This window comes from Anomalospiza imberbis, chromosome 9 (assembly GCF_031753505.1).
Source record: "Anomalospiza imberbis isolate Cuckoo-Finch-1a 21T00152 chromosome 9, ASM3175350v1, whole genome shotgun sequence".
NCBI classification, from domain to species: Eukaryota; Metazoa; Chordata; class Aves; order Passeriformes; family Viduidae; genus Anomalospiza; species Anomalospiza imberbis.
Genome location: NC_089689.1, coordinates 25,890,856 through 25,913,291, shown reverse-complemented (window position 1 = coordinate 25,913,291; position 22,436 = coordinate 25,890,856). Strand labels below are relative to the sequence as shown.

The 22,436-nt window shown below is 39.8% G+C and overlaps 2 protein-coding genes and 1 long non-coding RNA gene across 4 annotated transcripts in view; 1 reads left to right on the top strand and 2 right to left on the bottom strand.

Moving 5' to 3' along the window:
* Nucleotides 1–22,436, bottom strand: part of SCP2 (sterol carrier protein 2) — a 155,416-nt gene that overhangs the window by 26,807 nt on the left and 106,173 nt on the right. The gene's annotated exons all lie outside the window — the stretch shown is intronic.
* LOC137478742 (protein zyg-11 homolog B) lies at nt 1,038–20,453 on the bottom strand. 2 transcript variants are annotated; one of them, XM_068198770.1, is made up of 14 exons: nt 20,332–20,453; nt 14,497–14,662; nt 11,362–12,116; nt 9,191–9,331; nt 7,817–7,993; nt 7,589–7,653; nt 6,897–6,996; nt 6,766–6,816; nt 6,083–6,244; nt 5,927–5,974; nt 5,091–5,288; nt 4,943–4,995; nt 4,601–4,698; nt 1,038–3,044 (listed from the first exon to the last, which is right to left on the bottom strand). In XM_068198770.1, exons 1-14 carry the CDS (start codon nt 20,332–20,334, stop codon nt 2,854–2,856), a joined length of 2,208 nt encoding a protein of 735 aa, XP_068054871.1. In that variant the 5' UTR covers nt 20,335–20,453; the 3' UTR covers nt 1,038–2,853. The 2 variants fall into 2 exon arrangements, with proteins under 2 accessions (XP_068054871.1, XP_068054873.1); XM_068198772.1 differs by lacking the exon at nt 20,332–20,453 and adding an exon at nt 20,196–20,213.
* LOC137478748 (uncharacterized) lies at nt 20,380–21,857 on the top strand. The gene is made up of 2 exons (XR_011001769.1): nt 20,380–20,513; nt 21,632–21,857. It is a non-coding gene; the product is annotated as an uncharacterized lncRNA (long non-coding RNA).

Genomic DNA, 22,436 nt, shown 5'->3' with positions numbered 1-22,436 from the left:
GGCTGAAAACATAGTGCATTTAAACAGAAAAAACAAATACTGGAGAGAAATTAAATTTATAAAGGTGTATCAGTGCTCTTCCAACTGCTTTGACAGAACAAGCAGTACTAGCACAGAGTACTTGAGCCCAGCTCTGCTGTGAGTAGTGCAACACTGACCCACTCCAGGAACCCAAACTCACCTCCCTTTGGAACCAGTGCTTGAGAAAACATGGGGCCTGTATGTGCACAGCTACATAGGGCCATCACATCAGTCTATGCCAGACACCTCTCTCCATCACCTGTATTCCTCTGTTAGCTGACTGGAAATTAAGGTTATTTTCTTCTTCTCCTTTGAGGTTCTCCAGCAGTAAAATGTGCCCTACAATTTAGCTCTACAGCTTCTTACGTCCCTAGACTGGGCATTTCAAAGAAAAATTAATTAATCAGCAAATGTGGTTATAGGAAATGCTTTATAGGTTATCAAAATAAGATGTGGCTTACCACATTGGAACTTCATGCTACGATAGTATCAAAGGAAACCACAGTTTCACTTGTGCCAAAAGTGTGTGGGAAGCTTACCAAATTATACACATACAAATTTTCTATGTAAAGATCTGCAAAGGTAAAGCAGAGTCAGGATTTTCAGCCTTCACAAAAGGTGGCAAATGCTACAGGTGGAACAAAAAGTTTGAAAGTTGCTTCCAGAATTATTCTGTCCTGGCAGAAACTCCTGAAGCTGTACAGGAGTGTGAAGAGACCTTTCTGTAAGTGGCATATACAAATAGATATAGTGCATTTATACCTTGTGGGCATGCAGAGTTTTCAGCTTGAAAGAATTCTGCTCACTGATTGCCTGAAGTGTGGGGGAGCAAAAGAAAATGGGTATTTAGCATCTCTGTGCTTGCTGGTTGCAGAACTTCCTGAAGTGACATGTCTCAGACATCTGGCCTGATGCCAGCATCATCCTTGCATTTTGGGCTGCATGGAGGAGTAATTTTTTTTTTTTTCAGTTAAGTTGCTTCAGCAAATTCTCCTGTTATTAGGAAAAGACAGCACTGTAAGGATAGTTGTCATCTTTATTGTCAAATCTTCTAGCAATTGATTTATATTCATTCTATTGACACCCATTTTGGCAAGTTTTGTGTTCCATTTCATGTAACGGAAATTCCATAGCAGACATCTTAGAAGGGTGGTGGGTAAAAGCCTGTAGGCTGTTTTTAATTTTTAAACCATCTTCATAATTCAAAGCTACAGCCAGCTGAATTTCTGTTGGAATTGAGAAAACTTTATGTAACCAGATCCACAGATTAAAATGATGCCAGCCAAAATTATACTTTAGTACAAAAAACAATTACACAACACTAATTAAATTACTGATCAGTACCTTTTGAGATTGCTGAAATACACATTAATTAGGTTATTGAAGATTAGAGGTGGTGTTTTTCTGTGAAGGATGGGAGTTGGGAGGGAAAGGACTTAAAAACAGTAAAATACGGGTCATTATGAAGAAGCCATTTCTGCTGGTAAGCTACCAAACATAAGTTTTCTTTTTAAATTCAATTACCAAATATTTACAGAAGAGTCTCTGAATATCAATCAGTTGCCATGGAAATATGAAGACTAAGCAGATAAACAAAAACAACACCTGACATTAAATTGAATTTGAATGGACATGCAGTTTGCTTCCATCACTTGCATTGTATCAGGCATCTGTACACTGTGCAATATGTTTCATTCAACACATGGTTTGAAACCCAAAGGTAACCAAGAAAGAAATAAGCTGTTACAATTAGCATCTTTATGTAAAATTTCATACTCCACAAAATGCAATTGACACAGGGCTTACATAGAACATTGGGTGATACTTTGCACTCACTGTGATGGCTTGGAAATATAATTCACTGCACAATACTGACAGAATATTTACAGTAAATGAGAGCAATCATTAGTCTCTTATAAATAAGGTGACCAAATATCCCAGCCTTCTATGAATACATGCAACCCCCTCCATGATGAAGTCATGTCAGTTATTTTGCTCTAATGAGCCTTCTCCTATCCCCATCAGTATTCTAAAAACAAAAGAAAGATATCACACACAACCAAAGGCAGTTGCACAACAACAAAACCCCATTCTTGTTATAAAATTTAAATTCTCAAACATCTTTTTAGTACTGTCTCATTTTAGATCCATTTTCTACTGCTTTACTTCAGTGGGTTTCCCCTTTCCCTGAATGTGATGCTGGTCCCCACCTTGACAGGAGGAGGGTGGACTCTGGAGAAACTAACTGTAAAAAGGCATCATCCCAGCAGTAAAGACAACAAAAGAACATGGCTTGCAGGCAAAAGGGAAAGGAAGCTGAAGACCCCATTTGTGTCTAGAAGGGTGAAGAGACACTGGACATTTTGGTCGCCTTAGTTACAAGTCTGTCACCTGCATGCATGGACTTTTGTTTTAGTCTGGAAGTGTTGATCTCACAACCACACACAGTTTTATTCAAACACCAAACTGGTGAACAGTGTTATGAACAGCAACCACAAGCATGGAATAGCCTTTTCTCTCAGAAGTCACAAAACAAGATACTCCTTGGAGTCTTCTTTCCAGCTGTGCATATGGATCAGTACAAGTCCATTTTCCTGGTAGGCAGCACTAACCCTGCAGGCATGACCAGCTCAAGCTGTGACTCTTTACAAGTTGTGTACGCAGTTGCTGTTAAAGGTGACGATCAGCAAGGTTACCACACATGGTTTGGGTACCACAGTTACCAGCAAATCACTTTAATGGTGACCAATATATTATAAGTTACTCCAACTACACACATATCAGAGAGGATTATTACAGAGACAATACTTTACACTCCTCTACCTGCAGCTTTCAGTTTGGTTTGGTTTGTTGCTGTTTTCTACACGGTGGTGGTCTCCCATGGCGCATAATGTGTTTTTCTAAACTATCCAGGATGGCAACAGCAATCCTTTGGACATGGGGATCAGTGTGGACATTTTCCTTGATGTTGTACAAATGCTGCAAACCACCTTCTTCAATTAACATGCTGCAGTATCTGGCAGCTGTAATAGGATTATAAAAAGGGAATTAAAACCAGAATTATCTAGGGTAAAGGTAGGAGATACTGTAAACACTGATTCAAATCCACTTTTGTCTCCAGGCAGTATTTAAGACACTCCCTAAAGTGTCCACAGAAGTGCATGAGTAATTTAACTGACAACACAACAGAGTTATTTGGACAGGACTCCAGCTGTAATCAGGTCTCTTAGCAGTCTGTCTCAGCTGAAAGCTGGAAAGTGCCCTGCAATACGCACAGTATTCTCTCTTCCTCCTAGCTCCTCTACAGGCATTTAAAGTGCACATAAACAAACCAGAAGAAATGGGAATCAAAAGCACTATAGTGTCTATGAGTATCCAGGTAATAATAGCCCCTTTCCCAAAAACCTTGATACATAACAGTTACCAAAAAATGGTATCAGTTATACCACATCATTTGTGGAGGCCTCCAGGCTTGGAGAGCAAACACAAGTAGTTTGCCAAATATATTGATGGTGGCCTCTCATTAATTATAAGTTGCTACAAATGCCTTTCCGGGGTTTTTTCCACTTACATTCTGGAATTCAGTAAGTTAAAATCACACCCCCATCAGCTGCAGAATTATTAAGAGCAGGGAACAGCTATAAAAAGAGCTGCAGGGTGAATGTAATGTGCAAGCTCCAGAAGTTGTTATGGAAAGGTCAGGATGACTGTAATGCAATCCACAGGGCATTACCTCAGACAGGCCCAATTTCACCATTCATCTCAGTGATGCAACACCAGACTTGTTTTAATGCTGATGTTGAGCACTTCGTTGGGGATCACATTGACTGTGGCACTACAAATATTTTAGTTAGGTTACCTCAATGAGGTGACTATGACATAGACAAACAGCAGCAGAATAAAAAAATACACAAAAAAATTTAAACCAATTACTTCCAGACTACACTGTCATCTGTAAGAGGAGGTCAAAATAAAGAGCATCTCCTCTCCAGGACTACTAAAAGCTTTCTTGGTACCAAGCACCAAAAGCTGATGATTTTCCTCCCAAATACATCTTCATATTTCAGAATTAAACACTTTTTCTCCCGCAGTAGGTTATTAGATTCACTACCAAACATTTGGTTTCTCTGCAATTTTGTCCAGAAGTTTCTGGCATCAACTACCATCAGAACGAAAGGAATTCTGTCTTGGTCTCAAGTCAGGAGTAGGCCAATGCAAACCTCAGTAGCATGCCATGGTCGTTGCTCTTAATTTAAAAGGAATTTGTTGCCCAGCATTAATACTTGCATAATCTATTTGACTAAAAACACATGTGCAAGCAAAAAATGTAGTTAAATCTTAGCAAATCCACATTTTGGAATTGACACTATGCATCCAACAGTAAAATTTCAGTTAATAGAAGAGATATAAGGAACTTTTACTACTCTCTTTTTCTGCCCCATTTAGTCAAGCCCCAAATGTAGTTTCTCCAGAGGATTAGGAGTGAATACCCCAGAAATTCTTATTTTTCCCACTTCATGCTAGTGAATAAAATACCAAAAAATGAGAATTTTAAGGGTAATATTCTCTCAATACATACGATTTTTGCTGCAAACATGCTGCATGGCCCACACTGCCCACAACTGGACACCAGGTGTCATGAAACAGCCCAGTAGTGGAAAAAATGGATTGAAAGACCTGTTAAAAAAAAAAAAAAGAGAAACAGTTACTTGCTTTATTACTAGATACTATTGCTTCAGAGGTCATATGTCTGTTCATTCGGTCATTTGTTAACTACAGGAGACATTGATAAACATTAAGAGGCTGGTCTGCTGCATCTAAAACTCATTTAAGACAACTACCTGCACATATCAGATAAAGTAGATATGTGGTATACTTTTTTCCCCCCAGACTCTTGATCACAAGATAGGACAATAGTTACCTGTAAGCCACCATCTCACATTCTGGGGTTGGCCAATTCAAAATGGCAGTGTGCTGTAAAATACAGAACCAAGAACACTGATTGTTAAATACAAACATTGAAACAAAAATAGAAAAGACTGTGATAAAATTCACCATCATTTCTGTACCAGCTGTTCAAGGAGAGATGTCCTCTGGCTGCGACTTAATGTCCAAGCCTGCTCTCCTCGAGATATCAGATGAGCAATAATCCCTGCTGCAAAGTAGCTCACTTCCACCTCCACACTGTGCAACAATTTACTGATGTGGTCTATGAAGTCCTTCCACATTAATTCAGAATGGAGTTCTTTAACTTCAGCTATGTTATTCTGGAATGGGGAAATCAATAATATTAATAAAAAAGAGAAAATGTCCAAAGAAAGAAGATGGTGTGAGGGAGATAAATGCAAACTTGAACTATAATTGTGTGAGTAGACACAGATAAACACTCAGATGAGATCTCTGTACATCCAGGTGAACACCACATGCCAAAATACTGCTTTTGCTTTATGAAATATTTCCAGTCTAAGCAGGAACTTGCGTCAAAACGAAGAGGTTTTCTCGTAAGTGATTTTATGGCATTAACATGTAGATTACACTAAATCAAAGGCTATTTTTAGCATTCCAAGCCCAATTTCAAAAAAAAAAAAAATCAGCAGTGCAAAATTCTGCATTCTGCTAACTTTCAACCTAGTTTTTGCATTTGGACTCATGTGAAGCCTCACTCTCCTTTTTTAAAAGTGCTTTTTATTTACTCTAACTACCAATTTCAATATAACTTTTGAAGAAACACAAAACAGCCCAGAAAATGTCAATTGCGAATAACACACTATAAGGATTAAAGAAGAACGTAAAAATATTAGGATATGAAAAACTAATTTTTCAGATTAACATAGGGTAAAAAAAATCCTTTCAAAATAAAATTTTAAAAGTATATATTTCAGACTGTTTTTCTTTTTCAACTCACCAAAAGTCCAAGAACTTTCTGTTGGATGGATGATTCAGATGGAAAAGACTGTGGATAAAGGAAACAAAAAAACAAGTAAACATTTATGCTTATTATTGAAACAGCTTTAATTACAAACCTGTGCTGACAATCCATCACCAAGCCCCCCTTCCTCACCTCTAAGACTCTCATGAAAAGTTCTAGCCCTTGGTTTTCAATAAAGTGCCGACACGTTGTTGGAGATTCATCTGTGAGGTTCCAAAGTGCACTCAATGTGAACTTGAGGGTGGTATCTACAAGATTCTGATTCGTTTTCTGTTTCACTATTTGTAGAAGTTGCTGGGGGAAAAGAAACCCATCAAAATATCAATATATGGTTAACTCCTCTGCTTTTTTCTACACTAAGTGGGCAATGCATAAGAGTAAAGATATACATGCTTAGAGTCAAACAATACAAAATAAATCGGCTATTAAACTTTTTACCTCTGCTCTGATCCTGGTTGCCTGCTAAAGGAATTCCTTTGTTTCCACAGTAATTATATGTGTAGGGCTATTACAGATGGCAAAAAGCCATCCACAGAACTCTGAACCTTTACAGCAGTATTTACTTCAAATATGCTCATTTAGAGTATCTTTCACCTTAAAGAATGAACTTCAAATCAAGGCGTGTCTTGGTATCTTACTTTGCATGAATTGTGCCAAGTTTTTCCACTTTGGTTTACCTTCTAAGTAATTTTCACATGAATACATATTAATATGTTCTTAGAATTTTATCTCCTTATGTTTACTTTATATCTTCAGGAACACTGCTAGTATGAACAGCTGGAGAGGATGGGATGGCAGGAAAGCATCTGACTTACCCTAACAATGAAGAGTTCTGCACCAAGTTGAGCTGTTTGCTCTGTTGAAAGCTGCAAACAAACAAAAGCACATCAACATTATTTTAGACTTTAGAAATGATATCATATCATCTCAAAGCTTAATTCCATACCTTTGCAGCAAGAATGGAAATTATGGCTACAGCCATCCTTTGCATGTTTTGATCTTCATGATTGCACAGCCACTGCATAACAAGTTTGGCAGCTTCAAACCTGAAAGTTGAAAAAAAATTAATTTTCATAAGTCTCATAAGTATAAGAAAGATGTAAACAGACAACAGAAGCATGCTTCACACTTCTGTAAAATGAAAATAAAGAAAAGTAGAAAGACACACTGAAATTGGGGGTATTACATGAGCCTCTGTCAGCTTTAAGCTATTGACTTAGGTTCTCTTACTTCTAATTATGTATCAGAGTGCACAGGAATTGCTTCTAAAGAAGGAAGAAAAATTTGGCATAATCTTCTGAAACGACAGACCATCACACTTCAAATATTTGGACAAAACATTTGAGTAGAAAAATGTCTGCAAAAAGCAACCCCAGAGAAATGCTGACTTCTGTTACATCGAATTAAGGATAGACCCATCCAGGTGAAGTTAAAACACCCCTGTACAGCAAAGGATTTTTTCAGACCTACACTCAATGGTATATATATTTGGGCCAACAGGCCTAAAACAATATAGGCCAGATAAATTCAGCACACTGGAATGATTTAAACTGAGCAAAACTGGGGCCAGAAACAAAGCTTCTGAAGAAAAATATTCTGCAATGCTACAACTAATTTCAACTGACATCTAAAACTTGCCTGTTAAATGGGACATCCTGAAGGATTCTGTCACTGCATAGTGAAAGAAGGCAATTCTTTTGCAGCTGTGAGAAACAAAAAATAATTGCTTCATTAGAAACACACAAATTTCAGAACATTTTCTTGCCATGAACATATTTCCACGAGGTCCTGGGATGTGGAGAAACCCTTTGTTGAGACCCACAAGACAGAGGATGCCACAGAAAGCAGAGTAGTTTTCCCTTGTACCTGCTGATGATTTGGGAAGTGCTCCATGGCCTTGAGGAGCAGGTGAGTGACGTCTGCCAGGAGCCGCACGGGCATGCCGGCCGCCAGGTCCTGCTTGGTGAGGTTGAAGACGCAGGCGCTCGCCGCCAGCTGCACGGGCAGGTTCAGGGGGTGGTTCCTCATGCCGATCACCACCAGCTGCAGCACAAGGTTGGCCCACGTTAGCTGCTTGCACATTTGCACACAGACCCCAAGAACAATCTGCCTCCTGCTCGAGCCACAACAGTGACTCACAGCACCCAGTTTCTGCCTCCCTTGCACTTGAGTGAGAAATCCATCTGGTGTGATTTTAATTCTCAAGGAATAACATTTTCTTCTGCTCAGCAATTCAAAGCTGGCAACTTCTACAGCTCCAAGTCCTTTTGCACAGCTTGTAGCAACCTCTCAATGAAGAAGCTGCACAGATTGCAAGAAATTCCTAGAAAGAGCCAGGCTGGGAGAGAATCATCAGACCCCTTCAGAACTGAATGAAGCAGGACAGTGCAATGATAATGATGTAGTGCCTTATTGTTTGGTGATGAGGCATTTCAAATCACATCCATAGCTGCCAGATCAGGACAGATTTTTTGCAGCTTCTTCCTGAATGATATTTTTGGCTATGTATGTTGATTATGATCTCACCAAATAAACACCTAATGTTTTTCTTGTTGATAACTGACTGGAAAAGTCTTTTTGATACTGATGCCAAATTTAAGGCCACTTGTTCAACATCGAAGAGGATAAGAAAAATAAAAACCATGTGTCCTACTGGTGCCTCTTTTTAGGATCCCTAAAAATTTAAACCATCTCTGGTGTTCTAGACATGGAAAGCCAATGCCTAGAATGGATTTCTAAGGAAGTTTCTGGGCTCCAGGTTACAGCTCCATACAGAACACTAACAATATCCATTCACCCATTACCCTACTGGAGATGCTGTTACTGAATTCTTTCCTTATTATTACTGTTTCGTGAGCATCAGCAGAAGGCACTGCTGTGTCTGGTGAGTAGGAGTAGACAGACCTTTGATTAGAGCCCAAACAGATATGATATAATGACAGAATTCAGCATCTGAAGAACATTTCATATCATAATCAAAGGTATGTGAAAAAATTAATTTACATGCTACTAAATTTAGATAATTTCTGTTAGTAGAGAACAATTTTGCCTAACATAAAACACTGCAGGGCATCTTCTACGTCACTCGTGTTTAAGTAGTTCTTTATTTTTATTTAACATTACAATTTTAATCTTAAAAAACACAACCAAAAAGGTAAAAGCCTATAAACTAATTTATACTAGGATTTTGGGGATGAGCTCAGGAAGAACACACAAGAACCAGCAAAACTATGATTTTACCTTTAAAATTTCAGGCTTAGTTTTTTCCATTACATGTGTCAGGCTGAATAAATGAAAGAGTGCTTCTCTCACAAAGAAGGCCCGTTCACTGTACCGCTTCAGTGCTTCCGAAATCTGAGTTTCATTTGCTTCTCCTGACACCTGTGAACACAGAAATAATCTTTAGTTCAAGATGTCAACATTTTACTTTCAAAGTTTTGTTCTCAAAAAATGCAAAGCTGCCATTTCAAAGGCAAAGATTTGGCCAAGTCCTTCAGTAAGCAAATGATTGCCAGCCTGCTCTAGTTCCCATTTAATATTTTCTGTTTATAACTGTAAATTGTGTAACTGAAGGTGGTTTGTTCCTCAGTCCTACTATTCAATGAATCATTGCTGCAATCACTGTTTTTTAAAATTCTTAGGGCAGCACGCAGAACTTGTTCTACTTAACATGGCACATACAAAAAAAGCAAAATGTTTATACATGAAGTGTCACATTCTGTGCATCCTGTATTGTATACAGGCGTATTGTTCTGAAACTTCTGATATCAGGAATATATTACAGCCTTGAGAGAACTGATAGCATCTTGGATTCTGTTTTATATTCTCCTCTGATCAGAATAGGGCAACCCTGTTTACTGACATGTTGTACAGCCAATTGTACCCTACATGAAAAATTTCCACTTGATTTCATGTTCTCAACTATAATATCTGCCTAGAGTTCATAATCAAATTTCACAGGGCTGCTGTATAGACAGTAATATTTTACCTCTGCTGTTTCCATGAGTTCTGTGTCTTGTTTACTCTTTAGCAGTATCTAGACTAAGCAGTTGAATATTTCAGTAGTTACTAATGAATTTAGGTCACCAAAAAAAAAAAAAAAAAAAGGAAATAAAACCAATCCTAGCCTACAGTCTCTTCTTGACAATTATGCCTTAAAAAAAAAGGAATGCAAACTGCATTTTGCTAAACACAGTGCCACAAGTCCACTGTGACTTTCACATTACTAGAACCTACTTCCTTCCTGCCCTTTCATGGCACAGACAATTCTGTGAAGGAAGTATTCTGAACAGCAAGGATTACATTGCATTATTTTATACCAAAAATGAGGTATAACCTCCTGGTGCTGGATATCATCACATCAAAGGGGAACTTGCTTTCTCTATGCATTTCACCATTCAGACACTTCACTATCAGCTGTGACAATTAAGTACTCAAGAGACTTGGCCCTTAACAACTGTCAAATGTTTCAGGGGGAAAAAATACAAAATTCTGTAGCTGTTACTCCACTTGCCTAAAACAAGAGCATTCTGAATTTTAAAACTGAAGTGGAAAACTAGACTTGCACAGGAGACAGACTGAACTATGGACACATTAGGCTCTCTTCCTCATTCCCTCTGCAGCTTCCATCATCCTCAAGACACAGCAGAAAGGAAAACTCAGTGTCAAAGATGATATACCACTGACATGTCTAAAACAACTTTTTAAAAATTAATTCTGACCTGCTCATTCTCCAATAACTGCCTTCAGATTTTACAGAACAGGGAATGATGTCTTGTTGCCTGGCTCTAAAAGATAAATAAATGCACTTCAGAAAACATCATCTCATCCTAAGGGGCTAAGTAATTGAGGATTTGTTCAAGAAGAGGAAGTCTTTCATCCTAAGTTATTGCTTCTTAGGTGATGTAATCATCACCAGAAGACCTTTAAAGATGGGAAGAAATACTGTAAGAGGAAATAGCAGTGGTGATGGAGCAAAACAGCAGCTGAGTTATTCAGCTTTATTGTATCTGCCCTGTGAATCATGAACTGCACAAAGCTGATGCAAATTCTACCTCCACCCCTTACACATTGCTGACTTATGCCAAACACTGTCTGGAATCCAGAGAATATTATCCCACTAAGTGACTTCAGACAACACAAAGTTCAGCTCTCTTAGATATGGAAAATCAAGATCTAAGGTTCACTGAAAAGGCACAGAAAGCAGATGTCTCTTACAAGTATATGTATATACACAGTATTATGTAAATTTAGCAGTTTGTGTCAAAATTAAGTAGGAATTTCACCTAAAGCCAGTAATTGTAATTAACAGTTTAAAAAAATGAACCTACACACACATACATTTACAAACAATTAGCTCTATTTTCCCTGCACATTATATTTTTTCAGTGAAATTAATTCCCCCACTTAACCTTCAGGTTTCCTTCTCCTGTTAAGAACTCTGAGTAGCCGGCATCAGTAGCTAGCAGTCCTACAAACTGCATCGTGGGCCGCTGCAGAATGAATGCTTGTACAGCTTTATCTGTGACGTGTTTTCTTCCAGAAATGTCCAAAGACACAAGGTTAGGCAAGATATCTTTCTGCTCCAGTAAACGAAGAGCTATGTCCGATGTGAACTGTTTGTCATCCGAAATATCAAGGTGATTCAGGTATTTTAGTTCTCTTATAACATCCAGAATCTGGGTTGTGGTCATTTTCAAGCATTTCAGGTGGTGCATGGTCAAAGACTTGAGCCTGTCTTTGCAGGTGAGGAGTGCTGTTATGTCAGTGACAGAGGTGTTGGATATATCCAGACTTTCCAGCCTGGGAAGTGAAGCAACATCTGCCAAGTCCTCGTTGTAGAAGAGCACGTTGGTGATGCTCAACGCGCGGAGCCCGGACAGCTGACTGAAACACCTCTCGTAGGGGTCTTCCAGAGAAAGAGTCAGTGAGTTCAGCACCAGGCACTGCAGATTCTGCTGGATCCACTTATTGCTGCCCAGCCCACTGATAATGTCTGTGATCGTTATGTCAGCATTTACCCCCGTGGCATCCAGCTCCACCAGCTTGTGATGGCAGAAGGCTTTGCGGAAAGCCACGGCTGAGATTTTGGCTTTGCGGATACAGGCTCGCTTCAAGCGCATCTGGTTGCCTCGGAAGATGCCCACGGTCCCATCGTTCAGAAGCCCTGTGGGAAAACAGCATCAGTGCTTGGCTCCAGTGTTACACAGCACCACTTTGACATTAAAGGGTACAAAGCGTTGCCAGAGAAAATTAATTACAAAGTAGTTTGCCTTGGATCATTATGCCACCGATCCCAAAATCTTATGTTTGCAATTCCACTTTGAAGATTATGAGGTCATGTTTGGAAAATTCCAAGTTTAAGAATAGGACAGATAAATAAGAAGCAGTAAATGCGCATTACCTGTTTGGTTCAGAAAATGGAACACACAATAAATAAATACAGGTATGATTCAAAAACAATCAGACTGCTGTCCTCATTTGCTGCATTTTTCTTACTGAACTGGCTAGAAATGTGCTAAAAGCAGAATTTCAAAATTTCTGAGGGCAATTCTCCTCTGGCCACAGTTCCATTAACCTCAAGATTGCACCGCCTATCAGTGACCTGTTCTCATCTTGCTTTAACTACATAATCTAGCATTTGATTGAATTCATAAGTAGGATCAATACCAAATTAAGCTAATTATGTTCTATATGAAGAAGGTAGGAGTGTTGCTCAGAAACAAGCTGCATGTGAGAAAGAAACCTAACAAGTGATTCAAAGAATAGAAAGAAGAGGTCAAGGAAAGGGTGGGAAGGAGAAAAAGACAGCAATGAAAAAAAGAAAAAGCAACAATCTTGTTTAGTATCTTTTTACTCTGTAGAAAGAATGAGTAAGAAGTGTTTTCTTACAAGACACTGGCAACATCCTAACTGAAACAATACATTGAGTTCCCTGAATTATCAAAAATGCATTGAATATAAAAATATGAAATCTTGGTGCCTTATCAACAGAAGGATTACGAAAAGTCATGTGAAGGGTACGGTTGCACAAGCATCCACACAAAAGGAGTAGGAGGAACATGTCCTAGTTTTGCTCCTACAGGGTTATAAACATCAACACTCCTAGCTTTTCATCTCCTATCTTCACACGTACTTTACAAAGAAAATAAAATAAAAATGCAATATATTTGAATAATAACATCATTGCCACTACAGTTTGGATTTAAGTCATGGGCTAGTAACTGCCTCTGTGACAAAGGCAAATATAAAGATTTGCAGACCTTTCTAAGGAGCAAATGGTTCAGGTATTTCTGACCAAGTAGTAAGGGGAATACTTTCCTCTCTTGCAGGGAAAGGAAAAATATGGGATGAAACAATATGGTATGGAGCAGAAAAAATAAAAAAACAATAAATACAATTACACTTCGGTTAAAATGTCATTAAATTACTTCTTAATTTTTGCTAATCTCTTCATTTAAGAACCAAAGCTCTCTCCCTGGCCTACCTTAGCCATACTGTGTTTACCTGCCACACACTTTTTTCCATCCTGCATTCTCTGTGTTTGTGACATTTTGGTGTCTGGAAGTGTCTTCTACTACCATTGCCAGCACTGGTAGTAAATGTCTGGTAATTCAGTTTCCTTGAATCTGATTTCTTGGGACTACTCTAAATAATTCCTTATCAGAAAGTAGTGTATATTAAAGATTGCCCTTTTTTTTAATGAGCTTGTCTCTTTTAGGACCATTCCTTCTGTTACTTCTGACTAGAACAACTTGAGAAAACCATTACTTGCCCAGTAAGACCCAAATAAAATCTGCACCTATAAAATAGAGTGCTTGGTCTGTTTACAGTAATTTTTCTAGTGTCACGTCTCATTTTTTAACAAAATTCTCCAGCATCTCAAGGAACGGTCTCTTATCTCTACTCTAGCACAGTTTATACCTTTACTTTTTCATCATAAGAAGTTTTATTATACAAATTTTATCATGCTTAAAGCAAGCAACCAAGATGTCAGCCCTATCCTCAGAGCAATGCTGACAAAGAACCAGTAAGCCAGTACACAAAATGTAAGAATGCCATAAGCTGTTTATACCACTGTAAAACGGAGTGCTTTGAAACAAATAATTCCATGTCAATAAAAGTGTTAAGAGAGATGAGAAACTGTTTTAATGAATCACAAGGTTATTTTCTAACTTAATCACATGGGCACATAGCAAAAAAAAAAATCAATTAAATTCTTCTCAAGAGGTATTGTTGCTAGAAGTAGTAGAATCTTTCTTTTTTCTGAAATGATTGAAAGAAGATTGAAGAATGTTCAAATAAAGGAACAGTAAAATCATAAACTTTAGTCTTAAGACTAAGAACTTTCTATTTAGATCTATGTGGCAATGCAAAGTTCAGCTGAAGCTGTGTAAAGCAAAAATAACAAAAATTCTCTGTTCAGAGATTACAGAACACAGGTTTAACAGCTGCAACAGCAGATTCTACTAGAAAATATAGCAGAACTGCAATGCCACATTCCAGTGGAATATGTTCACTGCTGACCCACAAATGATTGTTTTTACCATGAAATGCCATCGTCTGCAGCAGTCGATCAGCCACTTCTTGAGGGAACATTCCTGGCTCCTGCAAGCAAAATGTTCCATCTTGCCTTTCTGTGCAGAACTTCTCTAGGTTGGCAGTCAGGAAATTCAAACAGATATCAAGTAAAGAATATGGAGAAGCTTCCTCCTGTCATATGCAAAGCACAATGAAACAAAGGAGATTTAGTCAAGTCATTCTTTCTATGAACCTTCCATTACTCTATAATGTCTTTTTTTGTTAGTCTGGCAGATATTACAAGAGGAGACGTCTCCCTCAGAGCCACACAGAGTCAGGTCACACAATGAACAACTGGCCAAACCAATGGGAGCCTCCTTCCCCTGTCACCCCCAGAACCACATCCAGTCACGTCTGCTGTGCTTTGAACCCTACTAGTGTTCCCAGAGGACAAAAAGCAATTGCTGAAAAATAATTTTAATTTACGACGTCTACTGGGAATTAATCAATCAAGACAGACTGAAAGAAGATTTAAAAATCAAATTATACTTCTGGATTTAAAATATTTATTTTAATCTTTCATTTAAGTCAATGCATATTAGAAGTCTACTACCAACCTACATAAGAAATGCAGATACTGCAGATAAATTGCATATATAGGAGCAATTTTTGATACTGAAAAGGGCAGCTGGAGCTTCACATCAAAAAATGAAACCCGAAAAGAACTAGTTTCATTCCAAATCTTGTGCAGCAATAAACTAACATCTATTACACTAATCCTCTTCCTCTTTCCAGGCACTTGGCACCTGGAAATCATCTATAGCAGAAATCTAGGTACAAAGGACAAGGCAGAATATAAACTTGATCTTTTGCCTCAGAGTTTGAGGTTGTACACTGATACATGAAAATCTCAAAGGGTTTTTTTATTCCCTCTCTAATAATAACCTACTGTTTTCAGCCGCACAGATTAATCAACATAAAGAATGACTCTCAGCACTGTGAATCATCCCCAGCACCACACAAAAGAAGGCCAAGTGACTGGTACACACTCCCCCAGACAATATTGAAAATAACAGCATCAACTGTTGTCAGATCTCATCTGTAAGAAAAACAGTAGCTTCCCTCTTATACAGAAAGTTCTGGATCATTTCACGTTTCTTTCTCAGCTCATTTAACTGCTGTTGCTTCGCTTGCCTAATATGCTGATCACAGGCATACTGAAGTATGTAAAAGGTTATACAGAAGAAATATAAATAATGTTTCAGAGATAAATCTTCTAAAATTAGGCGCACAAATTTGAGGACTGGGAGGTACCACATTGGGGCAAAGATGGAATGGAGTCTATCTTTAATGAATCATGTATTAACAACAATTAGAGACTGCAGTTTAATAGCTCCCGAAGACTTAAGTACAGGCTTGGGAAATAAAATCTCCAAATTATTCAAATGCAAGCTCTTTCTGCAGCTTTTGACATGCAACTTTTATTCCTTTAACTCAATTTTGCTAAGTGCTTAAGTTTTATTATTTTTTAAGCTTAATTATTACATTGTATCATTTTAAAAGCAGGAGTTACTTTCTAATGCAACTTGCTCCCACACCAGGGAACGGCAATTTCGGCTGCCTCCAACCTTAAGATGATAAGAAAATGAGGGACAGAATTTGGAATTGTGAGCGCCTTTTGTTTCTTTTTGTTTCTTTGTAGTGTGCAATGATGCCTGACTATTTTAAAACAGTACATTTTTTATATCAGATGGGAAATTTTCCTTTTAAACTTGAAATCAATATATACTCAGGACTTCTATGACAACTGATGAATCAAACAAAAATCAGAATCTTTACTCAAAGGTGTATGAAAATCATTCCCACTGAAACAAAGACATCCACACCTCCATTAGATCTTGTGTTTCTAATTTGATGCTCAAAGATGACAAAACCAGAATACTGTCTCTCTTCATTCCTCCTGGAACTGTTCCTTCCTGCCTGCCAGAAGAGCTGAAACACTTTGATGTATCAGTGAACGAACTCCAATGAGAATTTTTAGCCCTGTAGATAGGCCACTGGCATATGACTCAGAAAACTATTTTTTCAACCAGTACCTCTGAGTGGCCAATCTGTCCTTTGGAAATGCAAGTTTAATTTTTATATAATCCCTCTGGAAGTTCACGCAAGGCATCTCCACACAATCAAGGAACAAAAACCACAAGCAGGGATCAATTACACTTGCAAACAACACAGTTCTGTTTTTATTAACTCCACTCATTCCCATTATAGGAGCTGTTTGTAGTATTTCTTCAACTTGCTGCCAAAAGGCTGAGAAAATACCCCTGACAAAGGCTCCTGAGGTAACCTGGGCAGACAGGCAAAATGTTTTTTTTATCTGTAGCTGATAAAGTCCTCTGACAAGCATCCTAAAAACAATTTCCTAGGCTGCCTGCTACTGAAATAGAAAACTCAAATGCAGTCTGGAAGCCTTTCATATGAGCTGAAGACATTCATTTTCTCACTCCCCTATGCCTCAAGACAATATTGCCCAGTTAAAGTTGTATTTAAGCTCTTACAAGGTCAGAATTTCAGTGTTCCTTTCTCTAGCTCTGCTCTTGAATGTCAGGTTGAAGACAAACCTGCCATTTGTTTTCTGATCACTTCACTTTCTGTCTAATGAGACACTATAAATGTATGTCAACCATAGCAGAGCACTCAAATTTTTGTGTTATTATTTAATAAACATCACCCAGCAGTTTTTCAGTAGAACTTCCCTTATACTATTTTACTTTTTCATAGTCATCCCAATTATCTGATACTTCAATTAACCTCACAGTTTCTTTCATTATATCAAATGAATTGAGTAGGAAACAAATATAAAAATTAATTCCCCAAACCACAGAATTATGAATTACATGATGCAAGCTGGGAGCTGGGGTGCCTTCATTAACTAAAACATATATTATGAGAGCAATGTGACACATCTAAAACCTGGCTAGCTTATGGAATAGCATAAAAAGTAGAATAATTGCATTTAGATGTGCTTTTAAAGGCTAATTTAATTTAATTCTTTTTTAAAAAAACAACTTTTTAAGTATTCAGCATAATCAAGGCAAACCAAAAGTGTGCAGGGGGATGGGGTAAACTGCCTGGCTGCTGGCCTCTAACAGTAATCCAATACAGTGGTGAACTGAAATGCAAAACCAGCTTCAACTTGATGTTACCAGTTCAGCTTCAAGCTCACACCAGTTGGAAAGGTTCTCCCAAAGAACATTATCCTCCACATTTTCTTTTGAGAATTCCATGAATCAGCTTTAAATACCATGAGAATATACTCAACACATATTTCGAAGTGCAGTTAAAAAGCAAAAAGAACTTAAGGGGACACACTAAAGCACCAGGAGTAAGTTAGAGAATCTTAAGGCAAACATTACAAACCCAGGTTAACTGGCTGAGTGTGAGTATCGAAATAAAATCCTGTTCCTTTGGGGAAGCATCACCAGGCAAGTACCTGCTTATATAACAATACCTAAAGAAAAATAAGAAACCGGTATAACTGCTGGTTTTGGTCAGTCATTACAATCTAGCTTAAAAAAAAAAAAATCCACTGCTGTGTGGACCTTTCTCACTACAGCAGTTGTGATCCTACCAACTCCAGCCCGACAGATTCAGTTCCTACAGGCTCTATCTCTCAGACTCGTTAAAAATCAAATTTTTTTTTCCATCAGTAATGTTTTGTTTTGGCTGGTTCTTGCTCCCCCCTCAATAAACCAGTATCTAACACCGCAGGACAAATACCAATGTCATTTCTAACAGAGCCATGTCTGTGATGTGCTCCCCGAGTTTTAAACCCATTTGCAGACTCAGGATGACAAACCCCAAACGTGCACAGTCTCTGTAAGCCAGGCCCACCTGCTTTTCCCTCTCTGAAGTCTCAAAGGACAAGATGGGTACAGGGTTAGGAACTTTTCAATTTGTGGTGATCATTTCTCTCAAAACATTAACAGGAAAATAAGAAAGAGGTAATTTAGAGCCTCGGTCTTTGGTGTTGGATGTACCATGTTTTCCAGCTGTTTTCCACCTCTCCACAGCCCCAAAACTTTACTTACTTTCTTAAAATGAACATTCTTAAAACAATTAAGAAATAGCAACTCAAGCAACAGACACCAAAATTCTTCTGAGTGCTAACAGACGAAAGGCAGTGAAAAATAAACAGTTTCGTGATTTATGCTACTAAGAAAGCCTTATGATTATCCTATTTAAATTAAGTTAAATGGAATTAAACAGAAGTAGGTGATTTATTAGCCAGATTCAAGGAAGGATTATGCTCAAAACTCCAATTTAACATTAACTATTCTGGCACAAGAAGTGGGAACATAGAGATTAAAGCTGCTACTGATACAAAATCAACAGTGATCACAAGAGACCTAAAATTAAATAGTGCCATATTAGAACAACATAGTAATGCCACTTATTTCAAGATTAATATCAAGAACTTCAAATACGAATTCATCAATTAGAAATGATAGAGAGTGGAACCAGAGTGGTGTGCTGAACCACAAAAGAACAAGGTGAAGCAGCCAAAGAAGGTGCCAGGAGAAGCACAAAAAAAAAGGAAGGATTAAGTCACCTGCAAGACACTCGGGATATCTCACAGGGCTATTTATGTCAAGAGTTACCTGCACCATTTCAGTTTAAAGGTAACTCTTAGAGCTACTAGAATCCCCTGGGGAGGAAAAGCACATTAGGAATAGGACATAAACCCAGCTTTTCTTAGCCTAGAAGATCAAAAGGTGAGAGATACAAATGCCACCTATAAAAAAATACAGCACAATTAATATAAACTATAGACAGAAAAAGCCATTAAGGAGAAGCACGCTGCAAGCACAGCAACAAAGGTATGTAAAAATGCCATGAACTGGAAGCCTTGCCGTAAATTTAGACATCAGTACATAGTTAAACAATGAAATTCTACCCTAGTTCACTGAATAAAAGAGCGGGCACAAGATGTACCTACTTCAATAACAATGACACATAACTTCATTAGGGGATTGACTGAAATTAGGCTTTTAATGACAAGGGATGAGACTAGATTGCCCAGGAAGCTTCTGCTAGTCCTTGAAAAGCAAATATGCACACTCATGTCTGGAGCAGAGGAGCAATCCAAACAGCTCCCATATGCTCTGCTCCGGCCTGTCTGGAGCAGGGGAGGGCTGCTCCTCTGGCAGCTCCGTGCTGGAAGAGCTCGGCGAGGCCCACGCACCGCGCCTTGGCACGGCTGCCTCCAGACAGACCCTGGACAAAGCAACTCGCAGAGGGAAGGGGCTGGCAGGAGCCGCAGGAGGCTGTGCCGTGCCGGGCTGCGCCCTCACGCCGGCCGGCCGGCCGAGGGGCTCTGCCCCGCTCCGCCCTGGCGGCCGCGGGTGCTCGGCCCCGCACGGAGCTGTGAGGGGCCGGTCAGGGCGGCGAGCCTGGGCCGGCCGTCATCGCCCTCCCGGCGCCCTGGGGACACCGGCTCACACTGAGCCGGGATCGAGCCTCCCTCGCTGCCGCCCGCCGGGTCCTGAGCGCCCTTTTACATAACGGGCGGCAGCGCCGTGGTTACACAACGAACGGCGGGGCTGCCCCGGCCCGGCCGCGGTACCGGCGGGACGGAGGGGACGGGAGGGGGCTCCGCCGGAGCCCCTCAGCCGGGCTTGCGCCGCCGCCATGGCGGCCCCTTCCCCGGGGTCACCTCCGCTACCTGCGCCGGGTCCGGCACCCGGGGCTGCAGGCGAACAGCTCCCCTTCCCTTCCCTTCCCTTCCCTTCCTGCCTGCCTTCCTCCTTCCCTCCCTTCCTCCTTCCCTCCCTCCCTGCCCGCCGCCGCCACCCCCTCACCATCGCGGCGCTGGGTGCCGCCGGCGAGCGCCCAGCCAGCCGGTCCCGTCGCTGGGCTCCTTCTCTATTCGCTTTTTTTCTTTCCCTCCCTTCCCCCGTGTTTACCCCCCCCCGACCTGGAAGTGAACGTTGCCTCCACCGGCCGGGAACACGCCTCCCTTAAAGGGGCTGCGCCCGCACAGGTTGGTGCCGTGCTGGGGGAGCGGAGCCTGAACGCTCGCGTTTAAGGCTCGAAGTGTGGGGAGAGGGGGGCATTGCGCTGCAAAGCGCAGCGGCCCCGCTTGTTACCAGTGTGCGGGACCTTTCCTCGGCCTGGTTGCTCCGGCAGTGGAGCCGGGACCCGAGAACTCTGAGGCGCCGGTGAGCGCCCGGCTGGAGCAGGTGAGCAGCAGCAGCTCTGGGGCCCTCCCACAGCCGTGAACTGGCGCCAGCTTCACACTTCGTGCTCTCAAGCCTCGGCAATTTACGTGTTTCCTGCACAAACTGGTTTATTCTGGTAAAATGAATAATAACCTGCACCAGTACAGTAGGTTCTGCCGCCTGCTTTGGAGGGGAGCTTTGCTATGAGCATAAACCATTCCATACAAAGTAATTCCAGGTTTCAGATAACAGTGCTAGTTAAGAAAACCTGTCTCCCAACCAATACATACTGTTGGTCAAGAGAATACCAATTTATTCTCTTGGTCAAGAATAACAAGTTATTTCTTGTTTCAGGATGCAAAGTAAAGAGTGATACAAATACCCTATCCAAAAAAAAAATTAGAATATAAAATTTATGTAAAAGAATTGCTGATTCTATATGCAGAAGCTTTGGACAACTGTTGTTTGCAAACCAGCAAGACACATAAATAAATATTAAGGAACAATTGCTAAAATTATTTATGTTTCTGTCTTTACAAGATGGCAAAAGATTCTATAAATACTAAGAAACACAGTTTTACCAGTTTAAGTACTGCATAACAAAGGTCAGTTATAGTTCCAATTCTTTAGATTGGGCTGCTGATGTAAAGAAAATAAATTATATGCTCAGGATCTGACAAGCACAGAATTAAGAATTTTCATGTTCTGAATTGAACCACTTAAAAACTTAATCTGCTTAGAAGAAACAACTTACATAATTATGGACACAGATATTAGCTTAGATAAAGAAGCAGCTCATACTATTATTCTTAGTCCATTACGTGTTTCTTCCACTTTGTAATGTCTTTGCAAGATTCCAGACTGTTCTTTCAATGGCTTTTAAATTCACTGATTCACTCTGACCTATCACCAGATGTCTTGTTTTCTGAATTTATGATAGGAACTGGGCTCAGGCAGTGAACTTTCAGTGACAGACTGACCCCCTGCTCCCAGTGCCTGTTCTTAGCCTGCCTCCCTGTACTCAGGAATCCACTCCTGGTATGGAGCAGCCATATGGTTGAGTTGGCACAGGCTCAACATGGGCATCAGAAACTGCAAAGACAAAATCCCAGCAAGAGCAGACTCTCCAAGGACTTAAATTAATAAACTCAAGGAATTTCTACTGAGCCTACAGTGCAAACTGAAACGTTTTCAAAGCTGGATTTCCAGAGAAACAGTATTGCTGGTACAAAAGCAGTTCATCTTCTAAAGGCCCCATCCAGAATGGAGATTCGCACAAACATTCTCAGATTGCAGCCAGCGCTGGCCAAGCAATGTGTATCTTCTACCTGTAGTCTCACACACGTGGCAGTGGGTTTTGGTCAATACGTGCTGAAAACGAGACTTGAGCAGCACATGGAAAATGTGTTTTAAGTACAAACCAAATTTTTAACAGTCTGAAAAGTTTTAAGGAAATACTTTAGAAGGTGTAACTGGTGTTTCAGCTATGCACCTGGCAGGGTTTCCTGCCAGTCCAGCTGGCACAGTTGGTCACAGTTAGCTCTAGCCCTTAATAAAAAATAAGGCTTCTTCCTATGGGAGACTCTGCACAGGATTTTACTGAATTTTATTTTCCAAAAAACTCGACAGGCCAGTGTTATCCTACTGAAATATTTTGGGACAAAGCATTTGCAAATATTCCAAATATTCTTTAAAATGTATTTTAACTCAGACTGATTTTAAGCAATTTATCACACAGAATTCTA

Coding starts and splice junctions, on each gene's coding strand:
- LOC137478742 (XM_068198770.1), bottom strand. Junction 6,245..6,765: donor CAGAACTCTTCATTGTTAGG/GTAAGTCAGATG, acceptor CTTTTCCCCCAG/CAACTTCTACAAATAGTGAA. Junction 5,289..5,926: donor AGAAAGTTCTTGGACTTTTG/GTGAGTTGAAAA, acceptor TCCCCATTCCAG/AATAACATAGCTGAAGTTAA.